This window comes from Nannospalax galili, unplaced genomic scaffold, assembly GCF_000622305.1.
Source record: "Nannospalax galili isolate Female #2095 unplaced genomic scaffold, S.galili_v1.0 scaffold500, whole genome shotgun sequence".
In the NCBI taxonomy this organism is placed as follows: domain Eukaryota; kingdom Metazoa; phylum Chordata; class Mammalia; order Rodentia; family Spalacidae; genus Nannospalax; species Nannospalax galili.
In genome coordinates this window covers 282,051-301,084 of record NW_008347292.1, presented here as the reverse complement: position 1 = coordinate 301,084, position 19,034 = coordinate 282,051, and the positions used below count along the sequence as shown (strand labels likewise).

Sequence of the window (19,034 nt, the reverse complement as noted above, 5' to 3'; positions counted from 1 at the left end):
TGTAATCATGCTCAGATGCCGAGGAGCTCAGAAGGTGGGCGACTGTGACCAGTGATAGTCATGTATATAGAGATTAGAAATGCATGTGAAAACGTCTCAATGTCAATTGCTTTGGAAGGAATTCTTCTGTATGAAAAAAAAAAAACAAAAACAAAAACAAGTATCTTCTTGAAGTCCCTCAAATTAAGGTAAAGAATAAGAACAAATTCTGGAAGAACGCAAAGGAAAATAGCTTTAGATACTTAAGTGACAATAGAATTTATTCTCATAATTGTTTTAATAGCTTTTGTATAATCCTCATCACTATTATGAGATATAAAATGTATTTATCAAATCTGTAATCATTATGCCAAAAAATCTGAATTACTGTAATATTTTGCATATTGTAAAATGTTGAATTTCAGGTGGGAGCATTAGGAGACTGTAGGGCTCTGACCTGGTGCTGCTGCTGTCTACTCAGCTCAGTCAACACAGAGGGTCTGCCAAAGGAGGCATGAGGAACAACAGCCTCCCTGCCGTAGTAAAAGGGAGCTCTTCTGATTTAGGAAAGCAGAAGAATAAATGAAAGAATAAATTAACCAGATGTTTATTTACATGCCTATAATAGTAAATGTTGAATTTCAGGTGGGAGCATTAGGAGACTGTAGGGCTCTGACCTGGTGCTGCTGCTGTCTACTCAGCTCAGTCAACACAGAGGGTCTGCCAAAGGAGGCATGAGGAACAACAGCCTCCCTGCCGTAGTAAAAGGGAGCTCTTCTGATTTAGGAAAGCAGAAGAATAAATGAAAGAATAAATTAACCAGATGTTTATTTACATGCCTATAATAGCAGCCCTTGGGAGGCTGAAGCAGGGATTGTTGTGAGTTCTAGACCAACCTGGACTTCACAGTAAGTTCTAGACCAGCCTGCACTACAGCATGAGACTGTGTCTCAAAAGTCAAAACTAAAGCAAACAACAACAAAAACAAAAACCCAAGAATGCGAAGTTAAACCAATACATAGTTTCTAGCCTGAAGAATACAGAAAAAAATGAATAAAAATGTTCAGACCCTAAATGATTTCAAGTACAATACTGATGCTTCAATATGTGTTTAATGGGAATTCCAAAAGAGAAAAAGTGGAAGTCGAATTTTTTTTAAAGATAGTGGTCTAACTATGAAGCTCACAGAACTTAGTGACAAAAAGCAATTGATTTATATATCCAAGAATATCATCAAACTTGATTTGGAATAAATACAGCTTTACATTTGGACATATAACCATCCAATTCTCAAATGCTGAAACAAAGATCTTAAAACAGCAAGAGAAAAATAACTCGTCACGTGCCAGGGACCATCAGTATGAATCATGGCTGACTTCTTGCTTAAAACAGTATAGCTCTGAAGACAATGGGATGACACACTTCAACATTTAGAACAGAGAAAGGCAACCAAGATTTCTTTATCCGGCCAAATTATCTTTTTAAAAAAGGAAAAATAAATGATTTACAAATAAAAAAAATAAAATAAAATAAAAAATAAAAAATAATATAACAAAATTTTTTTTCCTTATGTCAAAAATTACTTACATTTGATGCTGGTATTCATGCTTACTGGAACTGAGCAGTCTACTGCAGCTGAAAGAGAAAAAAATCTTTTCATAATATTCTTGATATTTATAAATGGCAACAGATATTAGATGTATAGATCAAAAGCACCACAACTTGAAGTTCCTTTCTTTTTTATTGTACTTATAAAGATGAAAAATAAAATCCCTGATAAAAATACACTGTGGAGCCGGGTGTGGTGGCACATGCCTGCAGTCCCAGCTTGGGAGGCAGAGGCAGGTGGATCTCTGTGAGTTCAAGGCCACCCTGGTCTACATAGTGATTTCCAGGACAGCTGGGGCTACAGGGAGACCCTGTCTCAAAAAGACGAAAAAAAAAAAAAATACACTGTGGGATTAACAGCCCATTAGAGATCTGGGAAGATGATATTGGTGAACTTGAAAACATAGCAATATAAACTATTCAAAACCAAACAGAAGGAAGACAAAACAGAAACGAATGGAGGGTCACTGGCCTAACATGCCTTTATCACGCACATTAATGCAGTTGTAATTGGGAGTCTTATGGTAGACTGGAAAGAAAAAGAGCAAAATGGCATATTTATACTACCTGTTTCAAGACTTAATGTAATGCTATGGTGATAAAGCAGGGTGGTATAGGCATACAGGTAGATGTGCAGATAAACAGGACCAAAACAAATCTAAAAATAGATGTATGCAACACCAAACGATGCTAAGGTAATGCAATAGAGAAAGGAAAATCTCTTAACAATTGGTTCTGGAAATGTTGTCTAAGTAGGCAAAACCAAGATCTTTATTTCATACTATGTACAAAAACTAACTCAAAATGGATCACTAACTTAAATGGCAATGCAAGCTAGTCCAGTCACTCTGGAAATGAATTTGATAGTTCGTAAAGTTAAACGTGCACATAACCAAACTTCTTCATTCTACTCATAGTAAAATAAATTTACCCAAGTGATATAGAAACACATGTTCAAAACTATGTGTGAATGTTTATATCATCTTCATTTCTAATAGCTCAAATGAATCAAACAACCCAAATATTCACCAAGCATTGAATCAATCAGCAAATTATGATAGATTCATTAAATGGACTACAACTTAGCAATAAAATTCTATTAAGGCTGGGGTGATGGCTCAATCAGTAAAGTACTTCCTGTGTGAGCACAGGACCTAAGTTCAATCCCCAGAACCCATGTAAAAAAGCCAGACACTGACATGTTGTGCACTTGTAATCCTATCACTGGTGAGGCAGTGACTGGTGGATCTCGGGGCCTGCAGGCCAGTCAGCCCAGCCTAAGGGTAAGCTTCATGAGCCAGTGAAACACTCTGCCTCAAAAATAAGGTAGAATGATGCCCGAGGTGATCCTCTGGCCTCCATAGGTACTTGCACACACATGCACATACATTCCCCCCAAATTAAAAAGGAAATACTGAAAAATGCAACAACACGGATGTCTCAAAAGCATTATGCACATTCAAAGAAGTCAGGCCCCAAAGTATAAATAAACATGATTCTATTTGTGTAAAATTCTAGAAAAGACAAAACTATGGGAACAGAGAACAGATCAGTGGCTGTCAGGGATTTGAAGGGGGAGGGCTGGTTGCAAAGATCAGAGAGGAATTTTTCAAAGTAATAGAAATGAGGTCAGCAAATTGTTCTTGTAAAGGACCAGAGAGTAAGTGCTCATGATTTGTAGGGAGACCCAGAAGGTTACAATTAGTCGACTACACTTTTTAGGGCAAAAGCTGCCACAGACTATGTGAAAGAATGAACATAATGTGCTTATGGACATTAAACTCAAATCTACAAAATGTACAAAATACCATCCTTTTATTTTATTCAGCCATTTAAAATAGAGACACCAATCTGCTCATGAGCTGAACAAAACAAGTGGCAAGACTAACTCACAAGCTATTGTTGAACCATCTTTGGTTTATAGTATGACTCTAGTAGTGGTTACACAAATGTATAGATTTTCCAAATATTTAGCTGTATACTTATAATTGGTACCTTTTTGCTGTACATGTTATTTCTTAATAAAACCAACAATAAAATAAAAACTAATGTAGCAAGCATCTTCTTTGTGCAATTTCCTGAGTAGATGTGAAAATAAAAAAAGATTACAAATATATTAAAACAAACATCTAGCAGGGCATGGTGGCATACCACCTTGTCGTTGGGAGGCTGAGAGAAAAAAGAGGGGCTTGGAAGATGGCACAGACACTAAAATGCTTGCTGTACAAGCATGAGGACCTGAGTTTGATCCCCGGAACTCAAGGAAAAAGCAGAGTGTGGTGGTATGTGCTTATAATCCTAGCACTGGAGAGGTAGAGACTGGAGGATATCTGAGGTTTGCTGGCTGGCCAAGCCTAGCCTAAAAATGATGAGCCCAAGTTCCCAGTGAGAGTCTCAGTCTCAAGAAACAAGGTGGATGGCTCCTAAGGAATGACACCCAAGGTTTACCTCTGGCCTCTACATGCATATGTACACACACACTTGCACACAACACATGCAAACACCCATAATACACACTCATAAGTTTTACTACATTACATGAATTGTCTAGGTATCATGTAATTGTAAATATAGTTAACAGAAATGGCATTCTTGATTCATTACAGATATAGTCAGTATCACGTATCTTACTATATCAAAACACAAATCCTTTTATAGACAATGCAATAACTTCTGACACAGCTTTATGATAATGAGAAGTAAAGATGGGGTTGAAACTGGCACAGAAAAGTTTGTATTTGCACATTTTACCTTTGGCTGAAAGGATTTTATTATAGTGAACAGCCATGTGGTTCTTGACCAGCTGGAGAGTGGTTAGTCTGAGAGAAGAGGAGTCAGTGCAAAAAGCTAAAAATTAAAACATATTTAGTCATTACATACTTGATGTAATCTTTATCACAAGACACACAGTTAATGATTATCAAGGCCATTCTTAATAATGTTCTGAAATTCAATCTAAGTTACTAATATTATACTACTTTTGTGGTGCTGTGTCCCAGCCTTTTTAGGAATTAAGTTTTGTAGACCTGAGCATTTGGGAGATTCTAGAATATACTCTATTAATATATTTACAAAATGATTTTTTATTTTTATTTATTTTTGGTCTTTTTGAGACAGCGTTTCCCTATAGCCCCAGTCTGCCTGGAACTCCCTAGGTAGACCAGGCTGGCCTCAAGGATCTCACAGAGATCCACCTGCCTCTGCCTCCTGTGTGCTGGAATTAAAGGCATGCACCACCACACCTGGCTCCAAAACCATTTTTTTATATCTCTGTCTCATAGTTAAAAATCTTTAGTCATCTGCTTGATTATAAAATGTCACCATGCCAATTACTTGGACAATCCACAGGGTTTTGGGAACTCAAACAAATCCCAAACCACAAGAATGGAATACAAAGATTCCATTCTGAAAGGCAAATTTCTGACTTTACACCTGGAAACAAGATCTATAGATTGGTTCACTACAATCCTTTTAAAGTACTAGGCCTAACTTACAAAAAGCATAATCACATAAAAATCTATGATATTAAACTTCTCTACCTTCATTCAAACTGTTTAGAGGAAATCTTAGACATTGTTAAACACTTGTATATAAGTATAAAATATTAACATGAGCATATTTTTTAAAAATTAAAAACATTTTTTATATGTGTATGTGTGCAAATGTGCATGCACCTCTGTATGTGTGTGGTCACATGGATGTGTCACAGGTAGAAGTGTGTGCACACATTTGCCTGCATGTGTCTGGAGACCTGAGGCTGACACCAGGAGTCTTCCTTGATCACTCTCTGTCTTATTTATTGAGGCAAAGTCTCTTGATTGAACCCAGAGCTTGCTAGCCACCATGCCCACTAGGCATTTATGGATGTTCTGGGGATCCAAACTCTGGTCCTCATATTTGTGCAGCAAGCACTTCATCCATCCAGCCATCTTTCTAGCCCCTAAAAACAATTTTTTGAGAAGAAATACATTCATCTGGTTAAAAAATTTAACAGTGGAAACACTATATAGAGACTGAAAAATAAGTCATTTTTGTACAATGAAACTGAGTTTCCCTTCCTAGATATATGCTCTACTACTTTAAAAGCCAACCCATGCAGGGAAGCTCTACACATAATAAAAGCATACACGGTAACTAGGAAATTTATTACTATTGAAAACACTGCTCGAAGAGGACTCACTTGCTATGCATTGTTCCAGTGTTCTCTAAAAGTGAAAATTTATCTACTCATTATTATCACCATTTAACAGAAGTGAAAACTGAGACACACAGCTATGAACCAAGTCTCGGGTTACATTACTGATAAAGGATGCAGGGCTGCTTTATGAGGCAATTCAGCCTCATACTGAAAACTGCTATGCCTAAACCAGCTCTGCAAATACATTTTTTTAAAAAGCAAATATATTTTATTCTTCACCCTGCTCATCTATGCATGCATATTTTAAATCTAGTTTCACTTTGTGTAGTGCTTGTGTGTGTTTCTGAAGACTGAGCCTAAAGGCCTTATACATGCTAGACAAACACTCTATTACTGAGCAGTGTCTCCAGCCCTTCTTTTACTTTTTATCTAATCCTTAAAAGATTTTAGGGTTACCTCATCAGAAGATGGAATGTTAAAGTAGCCAAATGCCCCATACAAAATAAATAAATCAATCAAAGAAAAAGAGTACATGAAGTTATCAGAGAAAAGTGATGGGGAGATATGGGAGGAGTTGGAGGGGAGGAAATGGGCATGGATTTGATCAAAACACCTTATATGCATGTATGAAATTGTCAATACATTATTTATTTAAAAAAGAAAAAAAGGGTCTCAAGTTGCCTAGAGTGGCCTTGATCTCACAGTAGCCTGGGCAGGCTATAAACTTGCTATCCTCCTGCCCCAGCCTTCTGAGTACTGGGATTACAAGCTTGTACCACCAGATTTGGCTTTAAAGTTTCTTAAAAAACTCATTTTTCAAAGTATATACACTCTAATACAAATAAATAAATGAGATAATTGAAAATTTGATACTTTCTTTATTCTTGGAGGTGACAGTATCAAAGATTTTTCATGTAAAATAAGGACAAACATGTTTCATTATTTTTTCTGAAACTCATGCTGAAGACTATTAAGTCTTAAATTTTAGAGTTAACATTAAAAATTTATTTTGAAGACTTTAAAATATAAAAGTATCACAGGACTTAGAAATTCAGTTGGAAAAGTAACCCATAAATGTTTGCTAAGGACGCATTCAAGTTCTCTCTGTACAGCTTTTCCTTAGGGCTTGTGCTTTTCCCACTTGATAATCACCACTTTAACAAGGCGGACAGGCCTAGCTGATCAGGAAGCAGGAGGCGGCTAAGTCCACCCTCAGGGCACAGTAATAGTTGACATCATGACCTCCTAAAAGTGTCTAAGAATTCCTATATTTAATTATCATCATTAATATGAAGTCCAAAGATCCATCAAGTGAACTGTCTCATTGTGCGTGTAATTTGCCAGTACAGAAAACAGTGACTCTAGACGAGTCTACAACTGAAATAGTTCACTTACCATTGCTCTTGGTGCTCAAGTGTCCTGTAAATAGGCATGATGGACTGTATCTGGGAAGGACAGAAGTTGCTTTAACTTTGAACAACAACAAAAACCACAAATTAGGATAAGTAAAACACAACTTCCACAAAACAATACACAACATTTCAAAAACAATACATTTACTTTTAAAGAAAATTGTTAAAAATTTTACACAGCACTCGAGGCAGAGGTAGGAGACTGTCTCAAAAAAAAAAAAAAAAGTGAAGACACTGTGTAGCAGCAGGAGTTCTGGTCCTCTGGCTCTTCCAATCTTCCCGCCCCCTCTTCTGCAATACTCCCTGAGCCTTAGGTGTACAGCTGTCTAACTGGACTTAAGGCTGGCGCAACAGGAAGGAATATATGCCTGGTACTGTAAACTTAGCCAACTACCCATGACTGGAGAGGCCAGAGACCCTAGAGAGCCTACCACTGCAACTTTCCAAAACCAATTTAATTTCTAAGTGTATTTCAAATACACACCCTCGTATCCACAGATAAGTGCAGCTCTCACCTCTCATCAAAGAAGCTTCTTTTCCCAACTGACGGAGACAATTACAGAGAGACACAACTGGTCAAAATGTAGAGAATAAGTGACTGTGAGGTGCCCAACCTCAACTGATACAACTGAAATGCAGCCCCTACATCTAAGGCTCAGGGAACATTGTAGAAGAGGAGGCAGGGAGACTTTAAGAGTCGTGCAGATGAGGACAATTTCACACGGTCCCAACTCTAGATGAAGAACTACAGGAAATCAATGGCTTCTGAGAGACAGAAAATCAAATTTCTCCAGTATGGAGCTCCTTAGCAGGTTATCCAATCCCAGGTGGTCAACCTTAAACACACACACACACACACACACACACACACACACACACGAGAGTCACTAAATGGATTCAGTAGGTTTTGTGTGCATACATACATATACATATATGCAACAATAAAGAGGCCATGGAATAGAGAGGGAATTGGGGAGATGTGGGAGGAGTTGGATGGGGGAATGCAGGGGTGGAAATGATGTAAATATAGTATTTATGTAAACAATTCTTAAAATTTAAATTATAAAAAATTAAAGGTGGAGAGTGATTGAGGAAACACATCTGAAGCTAACAGACTTCCACATACACACACAAACAAGTACACAATAACACACACATACACACACACACACACACACACATTTTTAAGAAATCAGCTATGAACTGGGTGTAGTGGCACACACATTTAATCCCAGCACTCAGGAGGCAGAGGCAGGTGGATCTCTGTGAGATGGAGGCCAGCCTGGTCTACCTAGTGAGTTCCAGGCCAGCTGATACAGGAGACCCTATCTAAAAAAAAAAAACAAAAACAAAAAAAGAAATTAGCTATGCCAGGCATAGTAGTGCATACCTTTAAGTCCAGCACCCAGGAGACAGGCAGGCAGATCTCTGTGTAAAACAACCTAGTCTACAAAGGGAGTTCCAGGGTAACTGGGGATACAAGGAGGCCCAGGCTAAAAAAACTTAACCCCCGCCCCCCAAAAAGAATCAGCTATTTTCTGTGACGTATTTTGTGTGTGTGTGTGTGTGTGTGAGAGAGAGAGAGAGAGAGGGTGTGCTAGGGATTGAACCCAGAGCCTCCAGTACAGCTAGGCAAGTGCTCTACCACTAAACTCTTTCAAAATAAATTATTTTCAAAACAGTTTACCTTGAGACTTTAGTTTCATGGGTCAAATGTTCAATACATCAATTATGTCACTTGATATATATTGTTCTTATTTATACCATTGACTCATTAGATTTTTGAGATAATATACTAATAGCTTGAGTTAATACATATGTCTTAACTAGTTTATATCATATATTTACCAGTTTTTGTTTGAGGATTAGGTCTCATTATGCTGCCCAGGCTGGTCTTGGGTTCCTGGGTGCAAGTGATCCTCTTGCCTGGGTCTCCCAAATAGCTAGAATTACAGGTGTACACCAGTGCACCCAACTAAACACTCTAGATTTAAAGGAGATTCCAGCAATGTAAAACAGCATCTGGCTCTTGGCACCCCAGTCCTCTGGACTGCCCTCTTGGCCCAGATGCCCCACTGCTTCCTGATCCTTTGCACCCAGACCAACCCAATACCTCGGTCTCAGGGCCTCCCCCACCACACCTCTGCATACCTAAGACCAGCTTTCATCCCTGGCTGTCCCACCCCCAGCCTGGACTCCTGAGACCAGCTTCCTTCCCTGACTGTCTCAGAGTCTTGAATCCTACCTCTACCTAGCAAGCCTCCCAAACGGTATTGTGCCTGCTGACTAGAGGGATCCAGACCTTAGGAGAAAGCCTGAGAGCATCCTATCCTCATCTGACTTGGGCCTCTGTGGGAACTCCTGAGCAGCAGGACGAAATCCATCTGGCCCTTCCAATATAAAATCAAAAGAGAGAACCTGAAACCTAGAAAAACCAAATTTTCATGCCCAGCAAGTAAACCACAAAGGCATAAAAAGTTTACAAACAGAAGCAGACCTAAACTCAGCAAAGGAAGGCTTGAGTCTCATACAAGAATCAGAAACTACAAAAGAAACCCACGTGTCAAAGTCACAGTGAAAAAATAATAACATGAAAAACCCAAATAATATATCCCCACCAAGTACCAAACAGTTCTGTTAGAGGAGTACAATGCGAACCCTGTAGAGATAACACAGACATGGAATTCAAAAGAACAATCATAAACAATTATAAACATGATAAAAGAATTCAGTGAATTTAAAGAACACACAAAGAAATGAAAGAACTGAAAGAAGATAGGGATAAACTTCTGAATGAATTCAGAAAGGAGTTAGAAATATTAAAGAAATGAAGAAGGAAGTGAAACATTCAATAAGTCAATTAGAAATGACAGGAAAAAGCCTCACCAATAGGATGAATGAAATTGAAAACAGAATTTCAAGACTGGAAGATAAAGTGGATGAATTAGACCACTCAAGCAAAGATTATGAAAAACTTAAGAAAACACAAGAATGGAATATGCAGGAATTGTGTGACACCATAAGACCAAACTTACACATCATAGGCATAGAGGAAGGAGAAGAGTCTCAGGATAATGGTATGGAGCAGTTTCTTGGCTAAAAGTCAAAATGTCCCTCGGCCTTTTGGCAACATACTCTGTTCCAAGGCCAAAAATGTCAAAAGTATTTGGGAACTTTTATCTAATCCTTAAAAGATCTCAGGGTTACCTCTTCAGAGGGGGGAATGCTGGAAGGGAGGGAGTGGGCATGGATTTGATTAAAACACCTTATATGCATGTATGAAATGCTCAATAAAGTTTTTGTAAAATTAAAAAAAAGTGTTCAGGGGGCTGGAGAGATGGCTCAGCGGTTAAGAATACTGGTTATTATTCTTGCAGAAGACTCGGGTTTGAATCCCAGCACCCACATAGTAGCTAACAACTGTCTGTAACTCCAGCTCTAGGGGATCCGACAGCCTCTTCTGTCCTCCACGGGCATTGCAGGACACAGGTGCACTTACCTACATGCAGGCAATACACACATACACATTTTTTTTCACACACACACACACACACACACACACACACACACACACACATTTTCAACATCATTAGTAATAAGGGAAATGGAAATTAAAACCACTTTAATTTCATCTTACCCCAGTCAGACTGGCTAAGATCAAGAGAACAAATGATACCAAATGTTGGAGAGGATGTGGAGAAAGGGGAACCACTCATCCACTGATGGTGGGATTGCAAACTTGTTCAACCCCTATGGAAAGCAGTGTGGAGAACCCTTGAAAAACTAAAAATGAACCTACCATTTGACCCAGTTATACCACTCCTTGGCACAGACCCAAAGAACTCATCATATTGCAGAAACACTTGTACATCTGTGTTTGTTGCTGCTCTTTTCACAATAGCTGAGAGATGGAAGCAACCTAAGTGTCCCTCAGTTGATGAGTGTATAACGAAAATGGGGTTCATAAATGTGGTTCATATATACGATGGAGTTTTACTCAGCAGTAAAGAAAGATGAAATCATGAAATTTGCAGTTAAATGGATGGAAGTAGAAACTGTTATACTAAGTGAAGTAACAGACCCTGAAAAACAAATGACGTATGTTCTCCCTCATATGTGGATCCTAGCACCAAATCCTTATAAGCAAGTATGTATCCAGACCTAACTACAGGAACCAGGATAATGAAAAGGAATCAGGGAGGTAAAGGAAAAGAAAGAACCTGAGAGAGAAGAACAGTATGAAATAGGTGTTACTAAAGGAGATATGGATAAAATAGGGTTATTGAATTGGGAGAGGGGAGGAAGGGTTATACAAGGAACCTAGCAGATAAAGGGATCTCAAGAGAGGTGGGACCATAGGATAAGGGTATTGTTAAGGGAGAAATGGGAAAAATGAGGGCACTTTAAATGGGGAAACCATGGTAGAAGGGTTAGACAGTGAGAGAGATAAATAATGTCTAGCTAGTTAAAAACAAAACAAAACAAAACAGAGGGAATCATATTAGTCCAACAATCTACTGATAAATTACACATACAATATCTCTATATGAGCCCAAGTGTATAGCTGAAGGCTACATAACAAAAAACATTGCCAGACAGGAGAAACCTTCCTTTTCTTGGATGTTTAACAGCCATACTTTAAGGCCTATACTAATCTGGTCAGAGGGACTTAAAGGACAGTTTCTGCTCCTTGCCCTCCAAGGTCGACTAAGTTCCAGGGGACTATGAAGCATCTCTCAAAATGTCCTGTAACTGTGGTAAGTCACCTGTCTTCTTGATCAAGGAGGCCATGAAGACCCCACCAGATGGACTTGAACCAGTGTCCAGTCTACAAAGATAAGGGTCAATACAGAAGAAACATGTCCTCCATCCTTCCAAGTGAGGCTAGCCATGGTCGAGCAGGACCTTTGACTTATCTTCACATAGATGGAACTGGTAAAAGGAAGGAGCCCGGGGCTCCTTCCAAGCCCATGTGAACCCTGAGGAACAGATCCTCAAACAACCTTAAAAGTAAAAATAAATTGGTTTATCTGTCTTAAACACCCAAAAGGAAAGTATAACCAAAGACTAAAGTGATCAGTATATTTCTTTAAGTGTCCATGTGTATAGCTAAAGGCTACATAACAAGAAACAATGCCACACAGGAGATACCTTCCTTTGAGTTATTGGCCAGGGTAGCCCAAGAAACTCCCAGACACTAACCTAGAATAGAAATGGGAAAATGAACAGCAGACTCCAATCTTATCTAAAGGAATGTTGGCAACTGATTGCTGCTAGATGAGGAAGAGCCGATCTTTCTAAAGGGACTCTAAATAGGCTGACTAGATTCAGTGGATGGAGTAACACTGGGGAACAGCTGGGCTCACTGACAACACAGTGGACAGTAACAGGGATGACAGAATATATGGGCTCCAGTGGAGGAGGCTATGGGAGGGTGCCATTTGGGATACGGGTATAAAGATGAGTAAGATTGGAATGTTCTGTATGAAATACACACACACACACACACACAAATCAATAAATATAAAAAATCAGTTATATTTGAGGAAGAAGCATAAAAATTTGCTTCATGTTAATTAGTAGGTATGAAAAACATTGCCATTGAAATCTTGATGAATTTATATCCATGCTCCAGGTGCCAAGGATCCCAGAAAGTGACTATGACTAGTAATAGTCAAATATACAGAGATTATAGACACATGTGCAAACATCTAAGTGTTATTTGCATTAAAAATGAGTTTTTCTCTATGAAACAGCATATTCTAAAATGAAATGGGGATCTTTTTTAAAGGTTAAAACCTCATTCAATTTTATGTCTTATAGGATTTATACTGAACACAATAATGTATAATTGTATTAATTCAACACTGTGAACCTAAAAATTACAATTTTGAAAGAGATGCATCTTTGTTCTGGAAACTGTTATTGACTATGTCAATGCTGTTGAAATAAAATGCTTCTATTAATTATGTGGTTATTAAATAAATTTAAAAAATCAAATAAAAAATAGAGTCCGATTTTTGAGATGACATGGATGTTGGGAAATTACATCTAATAGACCTCACCACAAAATACTTTCTTTCTTCAAAATGTGACTGTTTTCAGCAATTATCTTCAAAACAGAAAATCTGAGTTTCAGTGTCAAGTGTAACTAACACACCAAACATGAATACTGTACCCAAGGGCAGATTTTGTGCGGTGCTGAGGCTCAAACCCAGAGCCATTTTCTACCTTTGAACTACACACCCAGTTCCAGAGATGTCTTAACAGGGTAAGATGGCGGTTTGTTGTTAGATTGGCTGTTAAAAGTTATATAGGTGTAAGGAGAATCATACAACATCTAGAAGAAATATGGATGACTAAAAATATGAAAAGAGTGCTGGAGATGGCTCAGCAGTTAGAGCACTGGCTGCTCTTGCAGAGAACTGGGTTTGATTCCAAGCACCCTTGTGGGGGCTAAGGACCATCCGCAACTTGAGTTCCAGGGGGTCTGATGCTCTCTTCTGGCTTCTGTTGGCATTAGCAGAATGCCATGGTGCACATATATGCATATGGTCCAATACTCATATACATAAAACAAACAAAAAAATTAAAAAATAAAAATGAGGGGGCTGGAGAGATGGCTCAGTGATTAAGTGCACTGGCTGCTCTTCCAGAGAAGCCAGGTTTGAGTCCCAGCACCCACATGGCCATCTGTAATTCCAGTTCCAAGGGATCTGACGCCCTCTTCTGACCTCCGCTGGCATTGCATGACATGGGTGCACTTACAGGAGGCAATATACCTATACACAAAAAATAAAAATTGTAAAGGAAATATTAAAAAAATAAATAAAAATGAAAGCATTATTGGTGTAGGAGACTTAAAAGTATAATCCAGAGGAGAAAACCTGCTAGAATAGACAATATGAGATGCTCCATCTATTGGACAAGTCAGAAGACAGGTGATAGCATTTGAGTTGGTGAGGATGATACTCATGAGATTAGCATGACAGAAGCAGATCTGAGAGTTAACATTAGCAAAACAAAATACATAACACATGTTGAAGAAAATATTTTTTTCTTTTGAGGAAAAGAAGAGCTTGACCTTCTGCTTGCCCTGAATTCAGTGCCTCTGTTTCTAGAAAGCACCTCAACTTTCCTTTCAGGACTTGCTCCTCCTCTACTCCTGGCCCAGGTGACTCAAATTCAGCTGATCCCATGGCTGAGGGTTGGGTAGAGATTCCAAATTATGGGCCTGATGAGCAATTTACTATTCGAACTAAATCTAGTCAGAGACATAGTCCTGAGACTTTTAGGAAAGATGCTCTTTCCCTGGGTTTGATATGCCCAGTGGAGGAACTAAGCAAGCTCACAGTGCTGGTGGCCATCTTGCACAGTAAAGTCTGAGAAGGAACCCTGCACAGAAGAGAGTGGAAACAAGTTGGAGTGCCTGAATCACTTTACCTCAACTTTTCTTTACATAAGCCCCGAGTTTCTCATGTTAGCACAAACCATTTTGAGTTGGATTTATTTATTCTTTTTTTTTTTTTGAGACAGGGTCTCCCTGTAGCCCCAGCTGGCCTGCAACTTACTATGTAGACCAGGCTGGACTGCAACTCACAAAGATCCGCCTGCCTCTGCCTCCCAAGTGCTGGGACTAAAGGCATGTGCCACTACACCCAGCTGGATTTATTCTTTTACACACACACACACACACACACACAGAGCTTTGATCATATCCTTCCTCCCATGGTCCTCTCATGTCCTTTCTTTCACTGAACTGAGTTATTCATCGTCAGCACTAGTTTATTGGACTGGGAATATAGGTCAGTAGTCGAGCATTTGCCCAGATGTACAAGGCTCTGGGTTTGATCCCGGGCACTTTAAAACAGGTTGATGTACTGAGTATACAGGTATTCAATATTCTGAGCATTTGTGGGTATAAATTCATTTAATTCTTACAATAGTTTTATGGGATAAGTACTGTTCTTCCTAATTGACAGATGAAGGATAGATGAAATGCAAAGCAGTAAAACTTGTAATTTTCCAACTACAAAGTGACAGATTTGGTATCTGAGGCCAGGAAATCTGGCTGCCAGGTCTTAACCATTATATTACCTCTATCATATAAACTGCTCAATACTTGAATCATACTGTAAGCTACCATATCACATGAAGGAGTAAGATATAACCTCAGCTCTACAGAACTTACTTCAATTCCATTTTAACACATGTAAACAGAATATAACCCAGGTACAGGAAGCAAAGCCCTGGGAGGGCACCCAAATAAAATAGTCTGTTTTTCCCTTCAGTTCTATGAGTTTTCACATGACATCTGTTTTACCACAGGTCACAGAAAAAGGAGAAACAGGTTTGTCCAGAGACTCTGGTGATACTGTCTTGGACAAAACAAATGGATGCTTCTACCCTTCTACCTGTGGCTGTACCTGGGAATAAGGTAGTTATAACCTGTTTCAAGGTACTAATCTGCCATTTCTTCTATATAAAATGCTGATGAGGGCAAAAATGGAACTTAGATGTACCTTGAGGTCAAATGCTCATTTATCTGCATGAAGGTGTGCATTCATTGGTTTCTAATGTTCCTACAGATGTCATGTGAGAACTCACAGAACTGAAGGGAAAAACTGGGCGCCCTCCCAGGCTTTGTTTCCTGTACCTGGGTTGTATTCTGTTCACATGACTTTTTATTTAGGCAACATCATAGCAACTATATACATATACACTATATGTGCTATATGATGCTATACATACTATAGTTCTAAGTAAACAGAGAACCTGTCCCAGGCTTGTTTCATTGATAGCTTGTTCATTTATTTACTTGGCTGAACAACTGAATGATGTCTGCTTCCCACTGAGTGAAGCCTCTGGTGTTACTCTTCAGCATGGAAGCTTTGGGCATGGCACAATGACACTTCCAGTGAGTGCCAGGGAAGCCCCCTGGCAAATTTGTATTTGCGTACGTGCTTTCCCTTAGCTTTGGGTACCAGTTTCCTAATTTCTTATACTTTTATGACTGGATGAAAATTACCTCATTAGTTAATATCAAACAAAAATGATAAACAAGACCTATTGTTTTTCAAGCTGGTATGCTTTCTGCTACACCACCATTCAGAAGGTTGAGCCTACAAAAGAATGTGATTACAGTAAGCAAGCAACAAAAGATCTTTTTTTGTTGTTAACTTAATATTTTATGCTCTGAAGTAACTAAAGGTAACCTAATGAAATCTAAGAAGTTTACTTTCAAATAAAATTAAGCATTTAAGCTTTGGCTAAACTGATGATTCGTTATACATAATTTATGGTTACTTATACATAATTTATGGCATATGAGAACTAGTCCAGATATTTGTTGAATACATTTATTTTAAAAATTTAAAATTAGAAACAATGTTTGATATTATTATTTATTATACTATATTATGATGAAGCTACTTGGGTAAGTTATAAAGTAGAAACCCTTTTGCATGTTGACAACCTTACTTTGTCTATTACTATTTAGATGAACCCACCCCTACCATGTAAGCAGAAACTCACAGGTTTTACATTCCTCATCTGGGTTCAAAGCTTGTTCAGCTATGTACTGTAACCTCAGAAAGTTATTCATGATTTTTAAAAAAATTCTTTTAAAAATAAAGATAATACTTATCTAAGGGGATGTTTTTGTGTGTGCACTAAATGAGGGACTTGGGAATACCTAGCTCCTGGTATACAGCAAATGTTTAAAGTTGGTTTTTTAACAATTCTTGAAGGCCATAAGAAGGTTTTGGTTTGCTTTTTCTAGAACTTTTGTTGGTATGGTGTCTCAAAATCCAAGCCTGCTGACCTCCTATATACAATACCTATTTTGATCAATGATTGCATGATAAAAGTATACTCAAACTGAAAAGTATACTCAAACTGAAAGCCAGGCTTTGTAGCCCATGCCTTTAATCCCAGCAATTGGGAGGGAGGTTAGGAAGGGAAGCAGAGGGAGGTAGATCTGTGAGACCTAGGCCACCCTGATCTCCTTAGCCAGGCAATAGGGAGACCTGGTCCCCCCTCCCCCCCAAAAAAGTATACTCAAATTGAAAACAAGATAATTCAAGTGATCAACTAGCAGTCTGATTCAAAGTACTCCTTTAAATATTCGGTGGGATGGGGGTATGTGAGACTGTTTGCTTACTTAGCTTGGGGAAAGAATATTCCCCAAGACGGTTTGAAGATGCAAATTGAATGGGGCTGATTTGTAAAGATTTATGGGTGAATGACCCCAAGTACTCCACTAGCTATTCACTTAATTCAGAACATTCAGTCAAGGGCAGGTAGGTGTATACGTGATTATGGGTAGGTTTTGCTATTAAATATGCAGTTCCCCAACCAGCAACACTGCATCACCTGGAAGTTTATTAAAACGCAATATCCCAGCCCCCTGTCCTAGATCTCCCGAATCATAATCTGCACTTTAGCAGGAGTCTGGGTACATTCGTACGCACATCAAAGTAGCTCTGCGACGATCGGTGGAGGCTGTGACTGGGCGATTCGCACACACTAACTCCTTAAAATGTGTAGTTCCCCAACCAGCAACACTGCATCACCTGGAAGTTTATTAAAACGCAATATCCCAGCCCCCTGTCCTAGATCTCCCGAATCATAATCTGCACTTTAGCAGGAGTCTGGGTACATTCGTACGCACATCAAAGTAGCTCTGCGACGGTCGGTGGAGGCTGTGACTGGGCGATTCTCACACACTAACTCCTTAAAATGTGCCAGGAGCTTACTTCGTATTATCTGCATTTAACCCTCAGGAACTCTATGGCATGGGTACTTGACCCCTAGGTCAAGATGAGGAAACGGAGGGTCGTTTCTGTGGAAGCAGCGGCGCCTGACTGGGGGCCGACGTCGGACTTCAAAGACCAAGCTTGAGCCTTTGCCTCTGAGACACCGAAGAGAGAAGTATAGAGAGGATCGAGATCAGGGAGGCCTGCGGTCAGGGCGACCAAATCCAGGCCCAGCAGTGGACGCCGAGTGGGTGGGGCTCTCGCGGGCCGGGGACTTCAGCTCGGGACATTACGGCGGGCGACCCGGGACTGGGGGCGGGGGAACCCGAGCGCCAGGGCGCGGCCTCGACCTGCCGGCCCCGACCCAGGCCTCCCTTTACCTCTCCGGCTGCCATCCATCCTTCTGCAGCATGGGCGGGGACACACACCGTCCGCTTGGTCTTCGCCCTGGCCAGGCCGGGCTGCAGCGGAGGTCGGGAAAGAGCTGGTGGGCCGTGGAGCCTGTCACCCAGCCGGTTGCTAAGGACCCGCTCCTTGGCGGCGGATTGTGACGCCAGGACGCAGGGGGTGCTCTCTGAGGCCCCGCCCACGTTCCCGACTTGTCCGGAACTGGGCCCCGCCCCTAGTCATGCCCTCGCCTCCTCTAGGCCCCGCCCACTCTCCTCGGGGCCCTGGGGCAGCCCGCAGGAAAGGCCCAGGTGCCAGTCTGTTGCTCTGGGAGCCCGCCAGGCGTCCATAGAGCGAACTGCTGTCAGGAGCCAAGTCACAGAGCCTGGCAGGCTTTGTCGCTGCGGGAAGAGCGGGGAGAGGAGGTGCTCTCAGATGGCATCCAGGCCCCCTGAGTTCCAGAAAAAAGCCAAGCACAAATAAATGGAACTGGAGGTCAGGGTTAACATTTAACCAGTTCCAAATAATTGCATTGAAAAGCAATTGCTGAGCCTCTGGATTAGTGAAAAGTCCTGGGGTTAAGAAACACCTACAAGCCGGGCGTGGTGGCGCACACCTTTAATTCCAGCACTCGGGAGGCAGAGGCAGGCGGATCTCTGTGAGTTCAAGGCCAGCCTGGTCTACAGAATGAGTTCCAGGACAGCTGGGGCTACAGGGAGACCTTGTCTCAAAAAGACCAAAAAAACAAAAACA

At 40.1% G+C, this 19,034-nt stretch overlaps 1 protein-coding gene across 13 annotated transcripts in view; it reads right to left on the bottom strand.

Annotated features, from left to right (window-relative positions):
- Window positions 1-18,455, bottom strand: part of Spata7 (spermatogenesis associated 7) — a 56,518-nt gene extending 38,063 nt beyond the window's left edge. For 2 of the 13 annotated variants that reach the window (XM_008843783.3, XM_017800811.2), the window contains exons 1-3: window positions 5,315-5,494; window positions 4,339-4,434; window positions 1,567-1,614 (exon numbers count right to left, since the gene is read on the bottom strand). In XM_008843783.3, coding sequence (XP_008842005.3) covers window positions 1,567-1,614; window positions 4,339-4,434; window positions 5,315-5,432 — 262 coding nt within the window. In that variant the 5' untranslated portion in view covers window positions 5,433-5,494. Of the gene's footprint in view, window positions 1-1,566; window positions 1,615-4,338; window positions 4,435-5,314; window positions 5,495-7,120; window positions 7,196-16,165; window positions 16,260-17,609; window positions 17,629-17,809; window positions 18,050-18,274 lie in introns of those variants that run through there. The other 11 variants (XM_029568620.1, XM_029568624.1, XM_029568622.1 and 8 more) reach the window with 11 other exon arrangements.
- Window positions 18,456-19,034: the final 579 nt, after the last annotated feature.